The sequence below is a fragment of the Panicum virgatum genome, chromosome 5N, assembly GCF_016808335.1.
Source record: "Panicum virgatum strain AP13 chromosome 5N, P.virgatum_v5, whole genome shotgun sequence".
In the NCBI taxonomy this organism is placed as follows: Eukaryota; Viridiplantae; Streptophyta; class Magnoliopsida; order Poales; family Poaceae; genus Panicum; species Panicum virgatum.
In genome coordinates this window covers 62,303,792-62,318,049 of record NC_053149.1, presented here as the reverse complement: position 1 = coordinate 62,318,049, position 14,258 = coordinate 62,303,792, and the positions used below count along the sequence as shown (strand labels likewise).

Genomic DNA, 14,258 nt, shown 5'->3' with positions numbered 1-14,258 from the left:
AAAAAAAAACCTCAACCAAGCCGAACAAGAAAACTTTCAAAACCCCAGTTTCACCCTATAGAGCCGCACCATAACCTAGACCGACCACGACCCACTATGCGTGCGACCACTGCAACTACCCCTAGTAGGAGGGCTCAAACCAACCACAGGTGCCACAGGCCGGTGCCCTGCCACGATTTTTTAGGTTGCCAGCGAGGGTTTTTTTTTGTGCTACTACCAAGATTTGAACCCTGGTTGTAGTCTTCCTCAATTGAGAAGCTTACCAATACACTACATGAGTGTTGGCAGTTAGAAAAGGAGCGCCACGATTAGATTTTACTAGAATTTTATTGGCACCTTCACCCGACTCAGAAATTAGTGTCAGCACACAAATAATTAAATATATATAGTATTTGTAAGATCAAAAGTTAGGTGTGCTCCTGCTGATTTTGCAAGCAACCTCCATCTTTTTGGCCGATCAAGAGATTCATTTAGGAGATAACCATGGCACACATATATGTGCTTGATATTACAGAATAAATTAGCATGTGGGCAGCCTGTATTTACTTCACTATTTCTGCAGCCTTATGTGCATACGAAACTTTTAATGTACAATTTATATGCAGCCTTTTCTTTTATGACAACTGTGGGTTAAGAAGCACCTTCATAGTTTTTTGTAACTGTATTTTTGTAACTGTTTGACTGATGTTCATGTGTTTCTTCATTCCTTCGTCAGTTTAGTAATATAATGCACGGGACAAATCCGTTTGACAAATCCTCGCAAAAAAATTGTTTGACTATAATGTGGGAACCACATAAGATTATATATGAAAAGAATCGCACTGTTCAACTGTTTAAACATAAATAATTGTAGTTCAACAAGTGGTCATGTTCCATTCATGGCCAGTAAAAATTATTCCTTGACTACATACGATCACTATCAATTTTTGTATCTGACAATTTTTTTTAAGGAAACATTTTTGTATCTGGACTATCCCTTGCGGTTCTCAAGACGTACTGTTGTTAGGAATGCTCTGAGTATAATTGGCGTGCAATAGCAATTAATAAGGAAAATATGAATATGTACACACTTCTTTGTTGCGCTTCTCATGGATTATTATTTTGGCATCCCTAATGACTTAAATGTAGTTTTGTTTCATCTCAGATGAATTCAAGCTGTCTTGCAGAAAACCTCGTCAGATAGTGGCTGGTGAATAATATATTCAGTTTGATTTGAAATTAAATATGCTGCCCTTGACACAAGATAATCGAAATATTTTCCTACCACAGTACACTAGACATATATTTTTTATAAAAGAATCATTAGTACAAAGTGCCAACAAACTTCGTAATTAGGTAGCATGAATGCATGATGCTTCCTTTAGTGCACCACACCGCCGGGGCACTCAATATCTGAAGAATAAAAGTGGGGCAGGTTGATATGTTCGATTTCTCATTATTTTACTCACATTTTGTGGTTGCTTCGACAGCAAGCATGTACGGATCACTTTAAGCTCACAGAAATAGACGAATATATATATCATCAGTTAGCAGGCAAATGGTCCATAGAAAAGATGTAAGCGCCAGAGAAAAGGAGCACAGAATATTTCGCTCTTAAGAAAAGTGACTGGAATAATTTTGCTGAAGCATGCATCATCATATCCATCTCTTTCCTCGCGCTACACGCATGCCAGTTTGAAATGATTTTTGAGGCGTATGAACAGGCTTCTTATATTATTGTGCAATTTCAATCAACTTATTAGTTATGAAGTGTTGCTTTCAACACTCAATGACAAATCAAATTTGAAATGATTTTATTTCTTATTAGTACTGAGCATACAAACAAACAAACAAAAGTGTCAACTAGATCAATGTCCAAGATATCACTCTGTTTGCTTGGCTATGGCTGATAGCTGGTGCTAATTTGTTATGAGAGAAAAGTACTGCTAGCTGGCTGGTGGCAGGTACAGTGCTGATTCACCGTGAAGTTGGTTTATGCATTATAATAAAAAGCTGCATATAAACTTTAATTTAAAGGATAGTCTATATATAGTGTCACTATAAAACTACAAATAGCTAAGAGCCTAGGAGTAGGTGCGATCGATTAAGGTAAATCTTGATATGAGCATTTTACCAAACACTACAAAGTTGAGCATTTTCAAGAGTTGGGCATTTCTACTTGGCATCATCTTTTTTTGGCAAATCAAGAAAAAACCGACTCCAACAGTTTGGCATCCAACTTGGTAAGTTTAGGAACTTGGCAAATCTCACCCCCTCCACGCGCAAATATACGCGCTCGGGAAGGACTTGGCATCGCGGTCTCTAGCGTCTCCGCGACTCTCGGCGCGCGCGAAGCCCGTCGGTCTCCTTCTCCCGCGCGCGGGAAGAATCTTCATCTGGAGTCCTCACGCGCAATGAATCATCATCGACGCCGCCGTGCTCTCTGCTAGGGTTCAGGTATATGATCCATCTTGTTCCTTTGATCAATCCAATTAGGGTTCACGGTATAAGTCGGTCAGCTGGCGGTGTCAATCGGATACGTTGGTCAATTGACCATATTAGTCGGTTAGCTGACGATTGCAATTGTGATTGCACGGAGCAGACCGACTGTTGGATCACGCCGGCAGCAGATCGCGTGGCACGCAAGAACACGCAACGGCGGCGGCGGCGCGCGCGAAGCAGGACGCGACTTCGCGCGTCATACAGGAAAAGGCCGGCAAAAAATTCTTGTGGGCCTTCTTTTTACATTTTGCCAAGTCTAAAATAGCAAACTATTGAAGATGGACTTTATTTTTACTTGGCATATAGTTTTAGGAGTTGGCAAATCACAAGATTTACCAAGCTGAATTTGCCAAACTCTTGGAGATTGATAGAGCTCTTGTGCATGATGTGTTCACTGAAAGAGCCGACTTCATTCATTTATTTATTGCCATTAACACTGCATCGGCAGGAGACCAGCTAGATTCAGAAATCACAAGACCGAATGTAAGACTCTTACAGTCTCTACACTCTAGCTTCACATACACACAACAATAATGCATGCCCACTGCCGTGGTATGTTGTTCAAGGGTGAAGGCTTCAAGCCATGGCTTCTACTTTGGTCAGGGATTCAGGGGTCATCGATCATCGTCGTCCTACCACCTTGCTACAGCTGGAATGCATGTGTGACAGCCAACATATATCTCAGCACATACTGTGCTACAGTGCAAGTGCTGGTAGGTGGTGGTAGCAACAAAGGCAGAGCTACGTGCATGCTATTGCGCTGCAGGAGCCAGGAGGAGACCGGGAGTACTCTATATGTCTCTATGTTGGCAAGAGCGCTTGCCGCTTGCCACGCCAGAAATGACGTATTGGCATCACGCATATGCATGCACAGTAGTCAGTAGATGTACGTGCTTCAGCTAATCCCTAGATGTGGGTGTGGGTATCCATTACCAGATTTGCGACATTTGCTGACAGAAAGCCAGCAGGTGGCCAACGGGGTCTTTGTTGAGTTGTGCACCTGCTCTGATTTTCCTGATCGGTAATACTGTAGTTAGTTGGGAATTCATCAAGACTCGCAGGAAATGGTTGAACTACACTTGAACATCGTCAGCCATTCAGAGGGGAAAATGCTAACCAGTGAATCCCCCTCGACCACTTAAAAGGTTCCGTCGGTGATTGTTATTAATTAGTAGTATCAGGCTATCGGCTGATGAGCTCTGATGAGCTAGCTAGCTGGAACGTAGTAAAAATGAGGTTATGGCACTAGCAGTAGTCTGGCACCACCTTTGAAGTTTGAACGCGTGCTGACGGTACGTGGCCGGGCGGCTGGCTGAGCCTCATCACTGGCATTGCAGGGGACTACCAATACCCCGGCTGCTGGGGTCAGCGGGAATCATGGCCAAGCAGGAATCGGCTCGTGAACGGCAGGGCAGCCACCGACAGGGACGACGCAGTAGTCGTCATCTGCGGCGCGCGGCCGCAAGGGCCGCTCCCTTGTGGGGCTTCTCGATCAATCTCAGATCTCAGGGGCAGGCCACTGTTTCCGATTTCTACGAGGCGTACGCGTACGAGGCCGCAGTGGCGCGGATTTTCCATGGACAGCAGCATGACAAGAATGACTGATCACATCGGCACACCGTGAGTATCCTCACCGGGCATCTGCATCTCCCACCTCGCGTGCCAGCGGCCCAGCCCCATGCTGGTCCACGGAGGATCCTCGCCACATGCCCACACCCGGCTCTCTCTGCGCGACTTCGAACATGCCACAAGGACCTTTATGGTGCCAAACGGTGCTCGTGCCATGGCCTCCACGCGCTCGCCCACCATGCATCCAGAGATAGAAGCGGCTGGCGAAGGAAGTCCTCGACAGCCACATGTTCAAGGAAATTCCCAACCCGGATGCCGACGAGCTCGCCGGCAAAGCATCCTTTTGTCCTCACAGCTTGCCCGTGCTCGCCCAACGACACTGGCATCCATACCAGAGATGGTGGCTCTGTGCCTGAAGGTGCTGTGATAGAGCGGCTCATGGCATCGTACAGCAGGGCTAGGAAGATTAGAGGATGAATTAGCTACAGGGCAAGGGTAAATTATAATACCACTGGGGTTCTAGTTCATCTCATGGGGTCGTTATTTCTAGAATACTAGAATGTTTCTATAAGCGAAAGCTCCATAGTCCATAGGTAAGATATCAGCTGTGCCGAATCGCAACCAAATAATTTGGCCTCGAATGGCTTAACTGTAACTAGTCATCATATACTCATATAGTCATGCAGTTTATAGACATCGGGATGAGAAAAATAAATGATCAGAGGAGAAATAATTTGAAACCCATACTTGTTATTTTGCAAGATGATAATTCTATAGCTAAATATACAAAATACTGATGGCATAGTTTATAGCTATCAATATACAAAAAAAAAGCTTCTAGAATCACCTAACAGACATGTTAGCACTAACCGTTGATTCAACCTGTTTGCAATACCAAACAGAAATTCACATGGCCAAAACATTTCAAAAAATAGTGAAACAAAGCAGGGGAAACTGGAACTCTGAAACTCACCTTGATATGGGGCTACAGTGTATTCTCTAATCATCTATGCTATGAGAAGAATCAATGTAATAGGAATCAGAAGAATCAGTGAGTCCATGGCTCCATCTGGCGTGGAAGCGCAATCATCATGACTGAGGACCTGTACTGACAGGGCGCCAGAAACCCTTGGTGGCAACAAGAAACTGATGTTTGATAATGGTTGTCTTGTAATGCAGAGAACGAAGAACAGGGTCTATCTTTCTTATCACTTCTATAGTGTCTTGGAGCACAAACCATCTACCCGGTCTAAGTATTCTGTCAATTTCCGCGGCTACTTCACTGATATGGCACCTACAGTACAAAACAAATATAAAGCTTGCTCGCTATAAAGTTGTCTACAAGAGAGTGCCAGAATATTAACAGCAAGAGTCCTTCAACAATAAGAAGACAAGCTCATTTACCTTTTTGTAAGGGACCCTAGGAGATAACTCATGTGAAGAAGATCATAAGTTCGTGGGTATGTATTAAAAGATTCACACCAGTCATGGTATACCCCAATCAAACCTCTGTTAAAAATGATGGGCAATGTATCTGGCTGATCAACAGGCACAACATTCATAACCCATAATGGTAGCTGAATAAGAGATGATGCAAATCTGTTAAGGAAACAATCTCGATCAATGTCTCACCACAAATGAAGCACTTAATTAATCACTATTTTAAGAAAATAAGAATATCTGAAAAGTAAATTTGAATCTAAATGTAATAACAAAATATAAACCACAAGCATCATGCAAGCAGATCAGATGTCCTCTGAATAAAGCTGGACCCTTGATTTTAATGAGGTACCTTCCCAACTCACAATCCAGGACCACAAAACAGTGCCAGGCTGAATGCGAACTGTGTATTCCATTAAACACTAGAAGTCTAGAATACCTTAAGCCAAGGATTGCAAAGCCAATTGCTGAAAATACAGCATGTTACAACCTTCAACAAGAACAAAAAAAACTATGCCAGCTAAATAAGGTGAATAGCCATTGTTTCAGTACCTTATCAAATTAGCGATTCTGATTGTCTGACACATCTGAGCAGTCTAACAAGATTCAGTAAAATTAAAGGAAATAAATTCGTAGGAATCAGGCAGAAATGAAATTTAGAATTTTCAAATGGCATTGTCGTGACAATTTTGGTCAATTAGTCACCTTAAATTGCACAAAGAGCTCAAATCAGTTTTTTGCTTACCCTCCAAAACCAGCATTCATGTCCATAACATTGCGAACGCTAGACCAATTAACTGCAAATTCATTGAGGTATACTTCTGAAACAAGGTCCTTCCAATTGTTTGCATCAGAATCAACTTTTTCTTGAGAAAACTGAAAGGAAGTGTTCTTAGATGTAGTTGAATGCTTCATGTCAAGTCTTTCAGGCCATGAAATGGGCCAGGTATTTCCTCCACCTGAACTTGAAACAGTAGGAAACAGGCAACTATCGAGAGGTGTGTACCTGAAAGGTAAAATATGAGATAATATATATGGAACCAATAAAAATCATATCATATTCCCTCTGAAGGTGATGCATCAGTAGCCACGACCCAAGATGGTACAAATCGTGTGTCTTGGCCACAGATGCATCCATGCCCAGGCAAAGTGATCATAGACACTGGTATAAATCACTGAGTAAATAATGTGCACGAAAAAAGAAAGAAAAGGGCAGCAAGAAAATGTACCAAGGAGAACGTGATCCATCACTCTCAGAGCACAGAGGTGGTTCGTTATTTTTTCTCATAAGGTAGCATGAATTTGATGTCGGTTTTTGGTATATAACAACTCCGATCTTACTGATATCCCGAGACCTTACCACTGTCCTCCAGCAGATCGAATTGGTCAGAGCAATCATTGCTGCCATCAATGTAACACAAATCCAGTCAGTAATAAGAGATTGTTCTCTGCCTAATTATTATGTGATAGGTTCGCAAAACAAACAGGACTTTGCAGACTGAAGCAGAAACAAATAAGTTACCAATGCAAATTTATTTCGTTAGCTGTAGTAATAAACAATTTCAATTTTATGTATGACCACCTAAAACAAGTCATACATGATAACGACCGCATTAAAAATATGACTATTATTTCCTAATGGACTAACTGATGAATTCCAATAGCTGACATAGCCACTGCATTTCTCATATTTTTGCCAATAAATGTTCTTACTGGGTATACTCTATTGCAAACTGACATGATTAGATGTGAAATAAAACTAGAAATCTACTTTTATGGTGGTTGAAGCCTAAATAACACTTGTTATTTTGCAAAGGTGTAATTTGCTTGACAGACTAATTTTATGCGAAAAATTGTGCTGATAGAATATGAGGTGATAGATCACTGTCACAATTCACAAACCATTCCAGTCATCTTTATCTCTTTGGTCTTTGCGATAGACAGGAGTTGCAGACCAAATATAATATCCTCCAGGCCTGAGTACTCTATTGAGCTCCAACAATGGTTTTCCACCTGTACGCAAGTACAATAGCATTAAAAAATGCATGTATCTCACACATTACAAGAGATAGTGTAGAACAAAATAAGCCAACAATTTTGTATTGAATAGAATAGAGAATAACTATAAGAGAATATAAAAGTGTTCCAAAGTACTTGCCATCAGCATACCAGTGGACCCTACACCTTGCACAGTGGATCGCATCAAATGAATTATCCGGGAAGGGAAGCTTTTGTGTTCCAATCACTGCCAAAAAAGCAGGAATCCCACGCTCCAGTGCAAACTGTATCTGAGCTTCATGCTCATCTTTGGGTGCAAAAGACATGGTAATGACATTCCTGTCAAGCAAGTATCCACCAAAGCTGGCAACACCGCATCCAACATCCAGGACAGTTCTTGTATGGATTCCCCATTGAATGTTCGGTAAAATCTATAAAAAACAATTGCAAGCTGTGAGTTATGACAGAAAAAGTAGAACAGTGTATTGGTCATGTTTAATCGAGAAAAAAATTCCAATTTGTGATGGTTATCCAAATAGTGCAAGTATGCCCTTTTCTTTTGACTCACTGGGGCCTCAAGGCTGATTTTACAAACATACAAATAATATAACGAACTTCTATCGGAAAAGCAGCATTACATGCATGAATGTTTGACTGGACATAGCTCAGAATTACATAAGGAGCAGAAGTAACATTTACCTGTTCAATGAATCGAATGTATGCAGTCACACCATTTTTAAATTGAGTCCCACCTCCGGGGAAAACAAAATAGTTACCAGATTTCCTGACCCAGTTCTGGTCCTTCTTGTATTCTACAAGCTTTGGGTGAGGAACATTGTTATACCAAATCTGAAATTAACAAGTGAAATAGCACACATTACTGATTGTTCAACCAAGGTAAACATAAACCAGCTTATGTTATAAATTTTAGCTTAGAGATATCAGATATGTGATTTAATCTGCATTCACTGAAAAGGCAAACACTATCCATGCATTGAATTTTCATCTAATAGACAGTATTCATACAGCATAGCCATGTTCCCAAGGGTCATTGGCTGAAATGGATAGAAAAGGTTTGCATTGGTGTATGTTACCACTTATCACATAGATGCACATAATAATCCCCAACCAGGCATCATGCTTTATGTACAACTCAATAAGATGGGCATATTAAATCATTAACTTCTAAGCCTGCAGCAAAGTCTCTGATAGAGTTCTCTACTACCCTTTCCATGTGTGTATGTTTAACATATGTGCTCAGTTGGATCTTGCAATCGAGGCACTGGCGTACCACCTACTACAAAAGTGCATGCTAAACCAGAGCATAGGAGCACAGATTAGCATATTAAATTACTGCTACCGCAACTCAACCATTGGGAAATAAAACAAACAGAAGTTAGAAACCGCTTCCTCGCTTCCCGAAGAATAGCGGGCGTCCTCACCATGTCACGGCTGCGCGGCCACGGCACCGGACGCCGGTACCTCTCGGACAGCGGCACGAGGCACCTTGGCCTCGGCTCCGGGCAGTGCCGCTCCCGGTGCTCCATGTGCCGCAGCGACTTGAGCGCCTTGATCGCCTTCATGTTGTCGAGGCAGGGGATGTAGTCCGCGGCCACCACCCCCTTCCCCACCTCGCAGAGCTCCCACGACGGCAGCTCCACCGCCTCCTCCACGGCGCCGCCGCCGCCTTGCCCCTCCGCATCCCTCTCGGCCGAGACTCCCGCTGCGGTCTCATTGTTGCCAGCCGATCCACTCTCTTCACCCGCGGCAGGGGACGTGCCGTGATCTGGTTGGGGCACGTCGGCCTCAGCGTCCCCGGGGTCGGCGGTGGCGTCTGGCCGAGGCGGGCCGGCGGTGCTGTCGCCGACCTCGTCGGACGCGGCGGCGGTTCCAGTTACAGGCGGTGACGCGTCAGCTGAGACGGGAACGGGACCGGCGGTAGTGCTGCTGCTGCTGACCCCGTTGGAGGCAGCAGAGGTCGGGGCTTCGGGTGGAGATGCGTTAGAGGAGACAGGAATCGAGGTCTCGGAGGAGGAGAGGTGCGAAGAGGGGGAGGAGAAGAACGGGAGCGCGGAAGGTGTGGGGTTGAAGAGGAGGAACAGAGAGGATAGGACGATGAAGAGGATGACCGCGACGACGATTGGGCGCTTGCGATCGGAGAGGAAGGAGAGGGCGGAGGAGATCGCCATTCCTCCTGTGGTATGGGAATCCGGAACAGGGGTTGGGGGAGCGGGGAGGGGAAAGGGAGAGAACTCAAGGCGACGAGGCAGCGGCTGCGGCGGCCGGGGAAGGAGGAGGGCGCGCGCGGCCGTGTGGGCTGTGCTCGGTGCAGGTCTGGCGCTGGGGAGGTTTGTTTCATCAGCGAATCAGTGAGCTCAGATTTGTTTAGTTCAGTGTTCAGAGAGTTCAGACTGTTTCTTTCATCAATTGTTTTGGCTGCTTTTTGCATGTTGATGCTTGACAGGAGTCCTTGTGGCAGGGTTTGGCCTTAAGAAACAACAATATCATATACCAAGATTTTTTTGAAGGATTCGATGCTCGTTTTATTAGCACGGACGCTCCATTGAAAACATGTACAATGGGTGCTATAGATCAATTGAAAATAACCTATTATGCAGGGAGGATACGTAAAAGGGCGCTAACTGCTCTGCCACGTACCGAATCCAATTTATCAGTACTGTCAGTACTGCTTGCGGTTTCAGTTGTTATGGACAAAAGGACTCCAATTTATCTTATCTGGGTCAATGAATCACTTTGATCTTTACAGTTAAACAAAGGCAGATCGAAGCAATTTGCTTGCCTGCCTCTGTTGTTGACAACGAAATTTTCAGGTTCCTGTTGCAGAATGCTGTTATCTGTTAGTCTATTGTGGACTGGCTCCGTGATCTGCCTGCTGCTGAAAATTTTGACTACTTGATCTTGAGGGGACGTCGCTTCATAATCCGAACCATAGGGCAATACCAATGGCAAGTGCAACCGCCACCTCGTTCGGATTCCTCTGTATCATAGGATCATCAAAACCAAGTACCAACCAATCAGGCACTCATCTTAAGCAGAATAGACGAACATCAAACGAAATATGCTAGTAAACCAGGTTGGTGAATTCTCAGCAAACGAGTCACATAGCGCTACAAGAAAAGTTGTTCTGAAATGCTGGAAGCATCAAGCATGGAAACTGTTTCATTCCTTTCTTTCAAGTTTCAGCAGAAGCTAGATGACTCATTTGCTTGATGCTTCCAAAATACAAGTAATAAAAAAAATTCCAAAATACAAGAAGATCTAGCTGGCAATTAGATATGTAGAACCTCTTCAAACAAGATTCTAAGCAAGTGCTCTCAATTTTTTTTCTCATACGCAAATTAGCTGATAATTTTGCTAACTGAGCACACCTTGTCTCCTCCGCTCGTTCTCGTGTGTTGAGCGATTGCTAGGTGCTTCCCCTTGCACGCCTCTGGAAGTTCGCCATCGTAAAAGCTGCAGATGTAGGCCTCAAAGTTCATGTAATCCTGCAGACGCTAAATTAGACTGGATTCCTGAAAGCTACTACATTTTAGAAAAAGAAAAGAGAAGAAAAGAAAAAGGAAAAGGAAAAGGTCCAGCTTACCTCACCAAGCAGTTTCCCATTAACGACCACCCATGGCACAAACTGATGAGGAGGCTGAAGAGCATTTGTCTCGGCAGCATTCTGCAGCTCAAGCTGTGTAATTCCAGGTTGCTTGCTCGTCAGATTGCAGAAACTCAAGGCAGGTATACGAATGTTCTGAAGCATACTGTAAGACTGAACCAGTAGAAAGGCCAGCAACTGTTCACCCACCTGCCTGCCATATCCTGAGTTGTAGCAGTCAATGACGGGCTGAGAGACCAGGCCAGTTTCCTGAAAGCAAGACTGCCAGGCGTCCCATTTCCGTGTCAGTGCTAAACGCTCAACGCATTGAACGAAAGGGAAATGCTGCTCCTGCATTCGGAGAAATGTATATTATAACGTTTAGTTCTCCTGTATTTTTTAAGCTCATATTTTTTTTTTCTGGGGAACAGATCTGGACAGACCCATTGTATATCAGAAATTCAGTTCCTCGCACAACTGAATCTTTAAAATCCGAAAAAATAACAATGTGGAGTTGAACCATTGGAAATTGGAAATTCAGTGTCAACAGATGCTTGTATCAGATAAACTAGGCGTATGGCACGTGCATTTGTGCGACTAGTATTGAAAATTCAAAAATTTGCATGTCGTTGTATCCTTATATTTTTATTAAAGATTATACTATTTGTTATCATACATCAGCCTGTTCATTATCGTAAATTATTTCTTATTGTTGGTTAAAACAATTCAAATATGATCTACCTATAATAACAATTTGATTTGTTGAGTTTTAATAATATTATGCATATAATTATTCTTATTTTCTTTTTATTTTGATTGATTGTTGTTAGCTTTAGTTTTTATTAATAATATATTTGTAGCTGATACATAGCTAAATGGTATTTTATATTTAATTTTTTATAATGGCATTGGTGGGTAATTTTTAATTAGGCAAAGGGGTATTTTAGGTTATTTTTATTGTAATAGTAGTGGTGGGTAATTTTTATTTTTTTATTTTTCTCCGATTAATGTGGGAATTTCTAGACTTTGAGAGCGAACGTGGAGGCTCCGTTTGTTGGCCAAATAATAAAATAATAGATTTCAGTACCATTTTCATCTCTCACTTTTTTATAAAAGAAAAATGATGTGTTCATGATCCATAGAGATAGACAATGCCGCATTAGGCCATAGCCTGATCACACAAGCTTCTATAGCGTTGAGTTGGCACTCGCCCTCTCCATGCTGTAAAACAAAGCAAGTCGACTAGTGGTGAGCAAACTGAAGCCTGTTCATCAAAGGTAAATAGTTCATCACTTGCCGTACTAATCATCCCAAAATTTGTGAAGACAATTTTCACACGCTCAATTAAGAACGAAACCGTACTAGCACAGAAAACACCATACTCCCGATTGCGTTTAACAATGGCCACCAAACTGAATGCGAGTAGCTAGCTGCAGAGTGCAGACTAAGATCAGAAGAATGGACTTCAATTCTTCCCAAATTTCGCTTGAATTTCTTGAGGAACATATCCAATTCGACAGAGAGAATGCTACGGTGGCAGACACGGGCCTGGCAGGTAATGGATCCGTCGGCGGAGACGCGCCCATTGCCGAATGGGACTAGCCTGAGGTCAGCGATGGAGACGCCGTCGTGGAAGATCCTGGCGAGGTCGTTCACGACGAACGCGGAGCAGAACGGGCACAGCGTCTCGTAGTAGACCGATACCGGGACTCTCCCGGCGGCGCACGCCGGTGAGAGGCAGAGCAGAACGAGGGGGACGAGGCGGAGAAGAAGAGGAAATCTTGGGGAAGCCATGGCGACGGAGCAAAGAAAAGGCGCCTCTGCCTTTTAGTTTAAGTCGAAGGCTAGGAATATGGTAGCCTATGCGCAAGAGATGCTTTTCCTTCGGAGGGGAAAGGAGGGGGACGAGGAGATGCCGATGCGCTTGATCCACTGGAACAAAGGCAGATTTTGTTCGTCGATCCTTTTTCCCAGGTTACGCGGGGCAGAGGTTTTTGAGGGGTGTTGCAATGTTGCTTGCTCCGGTTCTTCAGAGGTGTATACTTTCCTCTTCAGAGGTGGGCTCTGCACATCCAAGTTTCAAAGAAACTTATCAAGAACGGTAGTTAATACGATGGATGGCAAAATTGACTCCTTTTGTCTACCGAAACTGGCAATTGGACTGATGATTAAGGTATCTGAAGATTCAGGTTTTGAAATTGATAGGGTGCAGCGCCTAGTTCAGGGGTGGTATTCTCTACTCTTACATGGGGGCTTAAAAAAAGAAAAAAAAAAGATGCATGACAAAGGTATGGAGCCTGATCGAGTGAGATCTGAGATCTGCACAAGAAACTTTTCTTTACTCTCCTATGAATGCTTTTGCTTCTTTTTTATCCAGTTCATTTATAGCTTTTCTACTAGTTTTTTTTAATGTTTGGTTCCTTGTTCTTTCGCTTTTCAGCCCCAATAGAGAATTATATTAAGAAGAGACAATGGAAAACATATATCAAGTATTGCATTCTGGCATCTATCTATCTATATTATCTTATTATTTAGCCAACAAACGGAGCCTCCACGTTCGCTCTCAAGGCCTAAAAATTCCCACGTTAATTGGAGAGAAAAAAATTACTCACTACTGCCATTATGATAAAATTAGTCTAAAATACCCATGTTCCTAATTAAAAATTACCCACCAATGCCATTATAAAACATTAAATATAAAATATCATTTAGCTGTATATCAGTTACAAACATATACTATTAATAAAAACTAAAGCTAACAACAATAAATCAAAATAAAATAGAAATAAGAATAATTAAATGCATAATATTAATAAAGCTTAACAAGTCAAATTGTTATCATAACTAGATCATATTTGAATTGTCTTAACCAACAATAAGACATAATTTACGATAATACCCACCAATACCATTATGAAACATTAAATAAAAAATATCATTTAGCAATGTATCAGTAACAAACATAAACTATTAATAAAAACTAAAGCTAACAACAATCAATCAAAATAAAATGAAAATAAGAATAATTATATGCATAATATTAGTAAAAGTCAACAAATCAAATTGTTATTATAGGTAGATCATATTTGAATTGTCTTAACCAACAATAAGACATAATTTACGATAATGATCGGAGTGATGTATGGTAAAAAAAAGTATAATCTTT

The 14,258-nt window shown here is 42.3% G+C and overlaps 2 protein-coding genes across 5 annotated transcripts; both read right to left on the bottom strand.

The window, feature by feature from the left end:
- Nucleotides 1-4,780: 4,780 nt before the first annotated feature.
- On the bottom strand, nt 4,781-9,856 carry LOC120673707 (probable methyltransferase PMT23). 3 transcript variants are annotated; one of them, XR_005674757.1, is made up of 9 exons: nt 8,931-9,851; nt 8,188-8,337; nt 7,649-7,919; nt 7,393-7,503; nt 6,720-6,891; nt 6,236-6,496; nt 5,455-5,649; nt 5,024-5,344; nt 4,781-4,932 (listed from the first exon to the last, which is right to left on the bottom strand). XR_005674757.1 is itself a non-coding variant. In XM_039954680.1 (8 exons), the coding sequence occupies exons 1-8, from the start codon at nt 9,675-9,677 to the stop codon at nt 5,140-5,142; spliced, it is 2,112 nt and encodes a 703-aa protein (XP_039810614.1). In that variant the 5' UTR covers nt 9,678-9,851; the 3' UTR covers nt 4,781-5,139. The 3 variants fall into 3 exon arrangements, 2 of the variants coding, with proteins under 2 accessions (XP_039810614.1, XP_039810615.1); XM_039954680.1 differs by having other exon boundaries at nt 4,781-5,344; XM_039954681.1 differs by lacking the exons at nt 4,781-4,932; nt 5,024-5,344 and having other exon boundaries at nt 5,461-5,627; nt 8,931-9,856.
- A 254-nt stretch (nt 9,857-10,110) lies between these two features.
- Nucleotides 10,111-13,112, bottom strand: LOC120672218 (gamma-interferon-responsive lysosomal thiol protein-like). 2 transcript variants are annotated; one of them, XM_039952540.1, is made up of 6 exons: nt 12,455-13,112; nt 12,248-12,313; nt 11,303-11,443; nt 11,093-11,185; nt 10,878-10,994; nt 10,111-10,486 (listed from the first exon to the last, which is right to left on the bottom strand). In XM_039952540.1, the coding sequence occupies exons 1-6, from the start codon at nt 12,884-12,886 to the stop codon at nt 10,424-10,426; spliced, it is 912 nt and encodes a 303-aa protein (XP_039808474.1). In that variant the 5' UTR covers nt 12,887-13,112; the 3' UTR covers nt 10,111-10,423. The 2 variants fall into 2 exon arrangements, with proteins under 2 accessions (XP_039808474.1, XP_039808475.1); XM_039952541.1 differs by having other exon boundaries at nt 10,122-10,486; nt 12,641-13,107.
- Nucleotides 13,113-14,258: the final 1,146 nt, after the last annotated feature.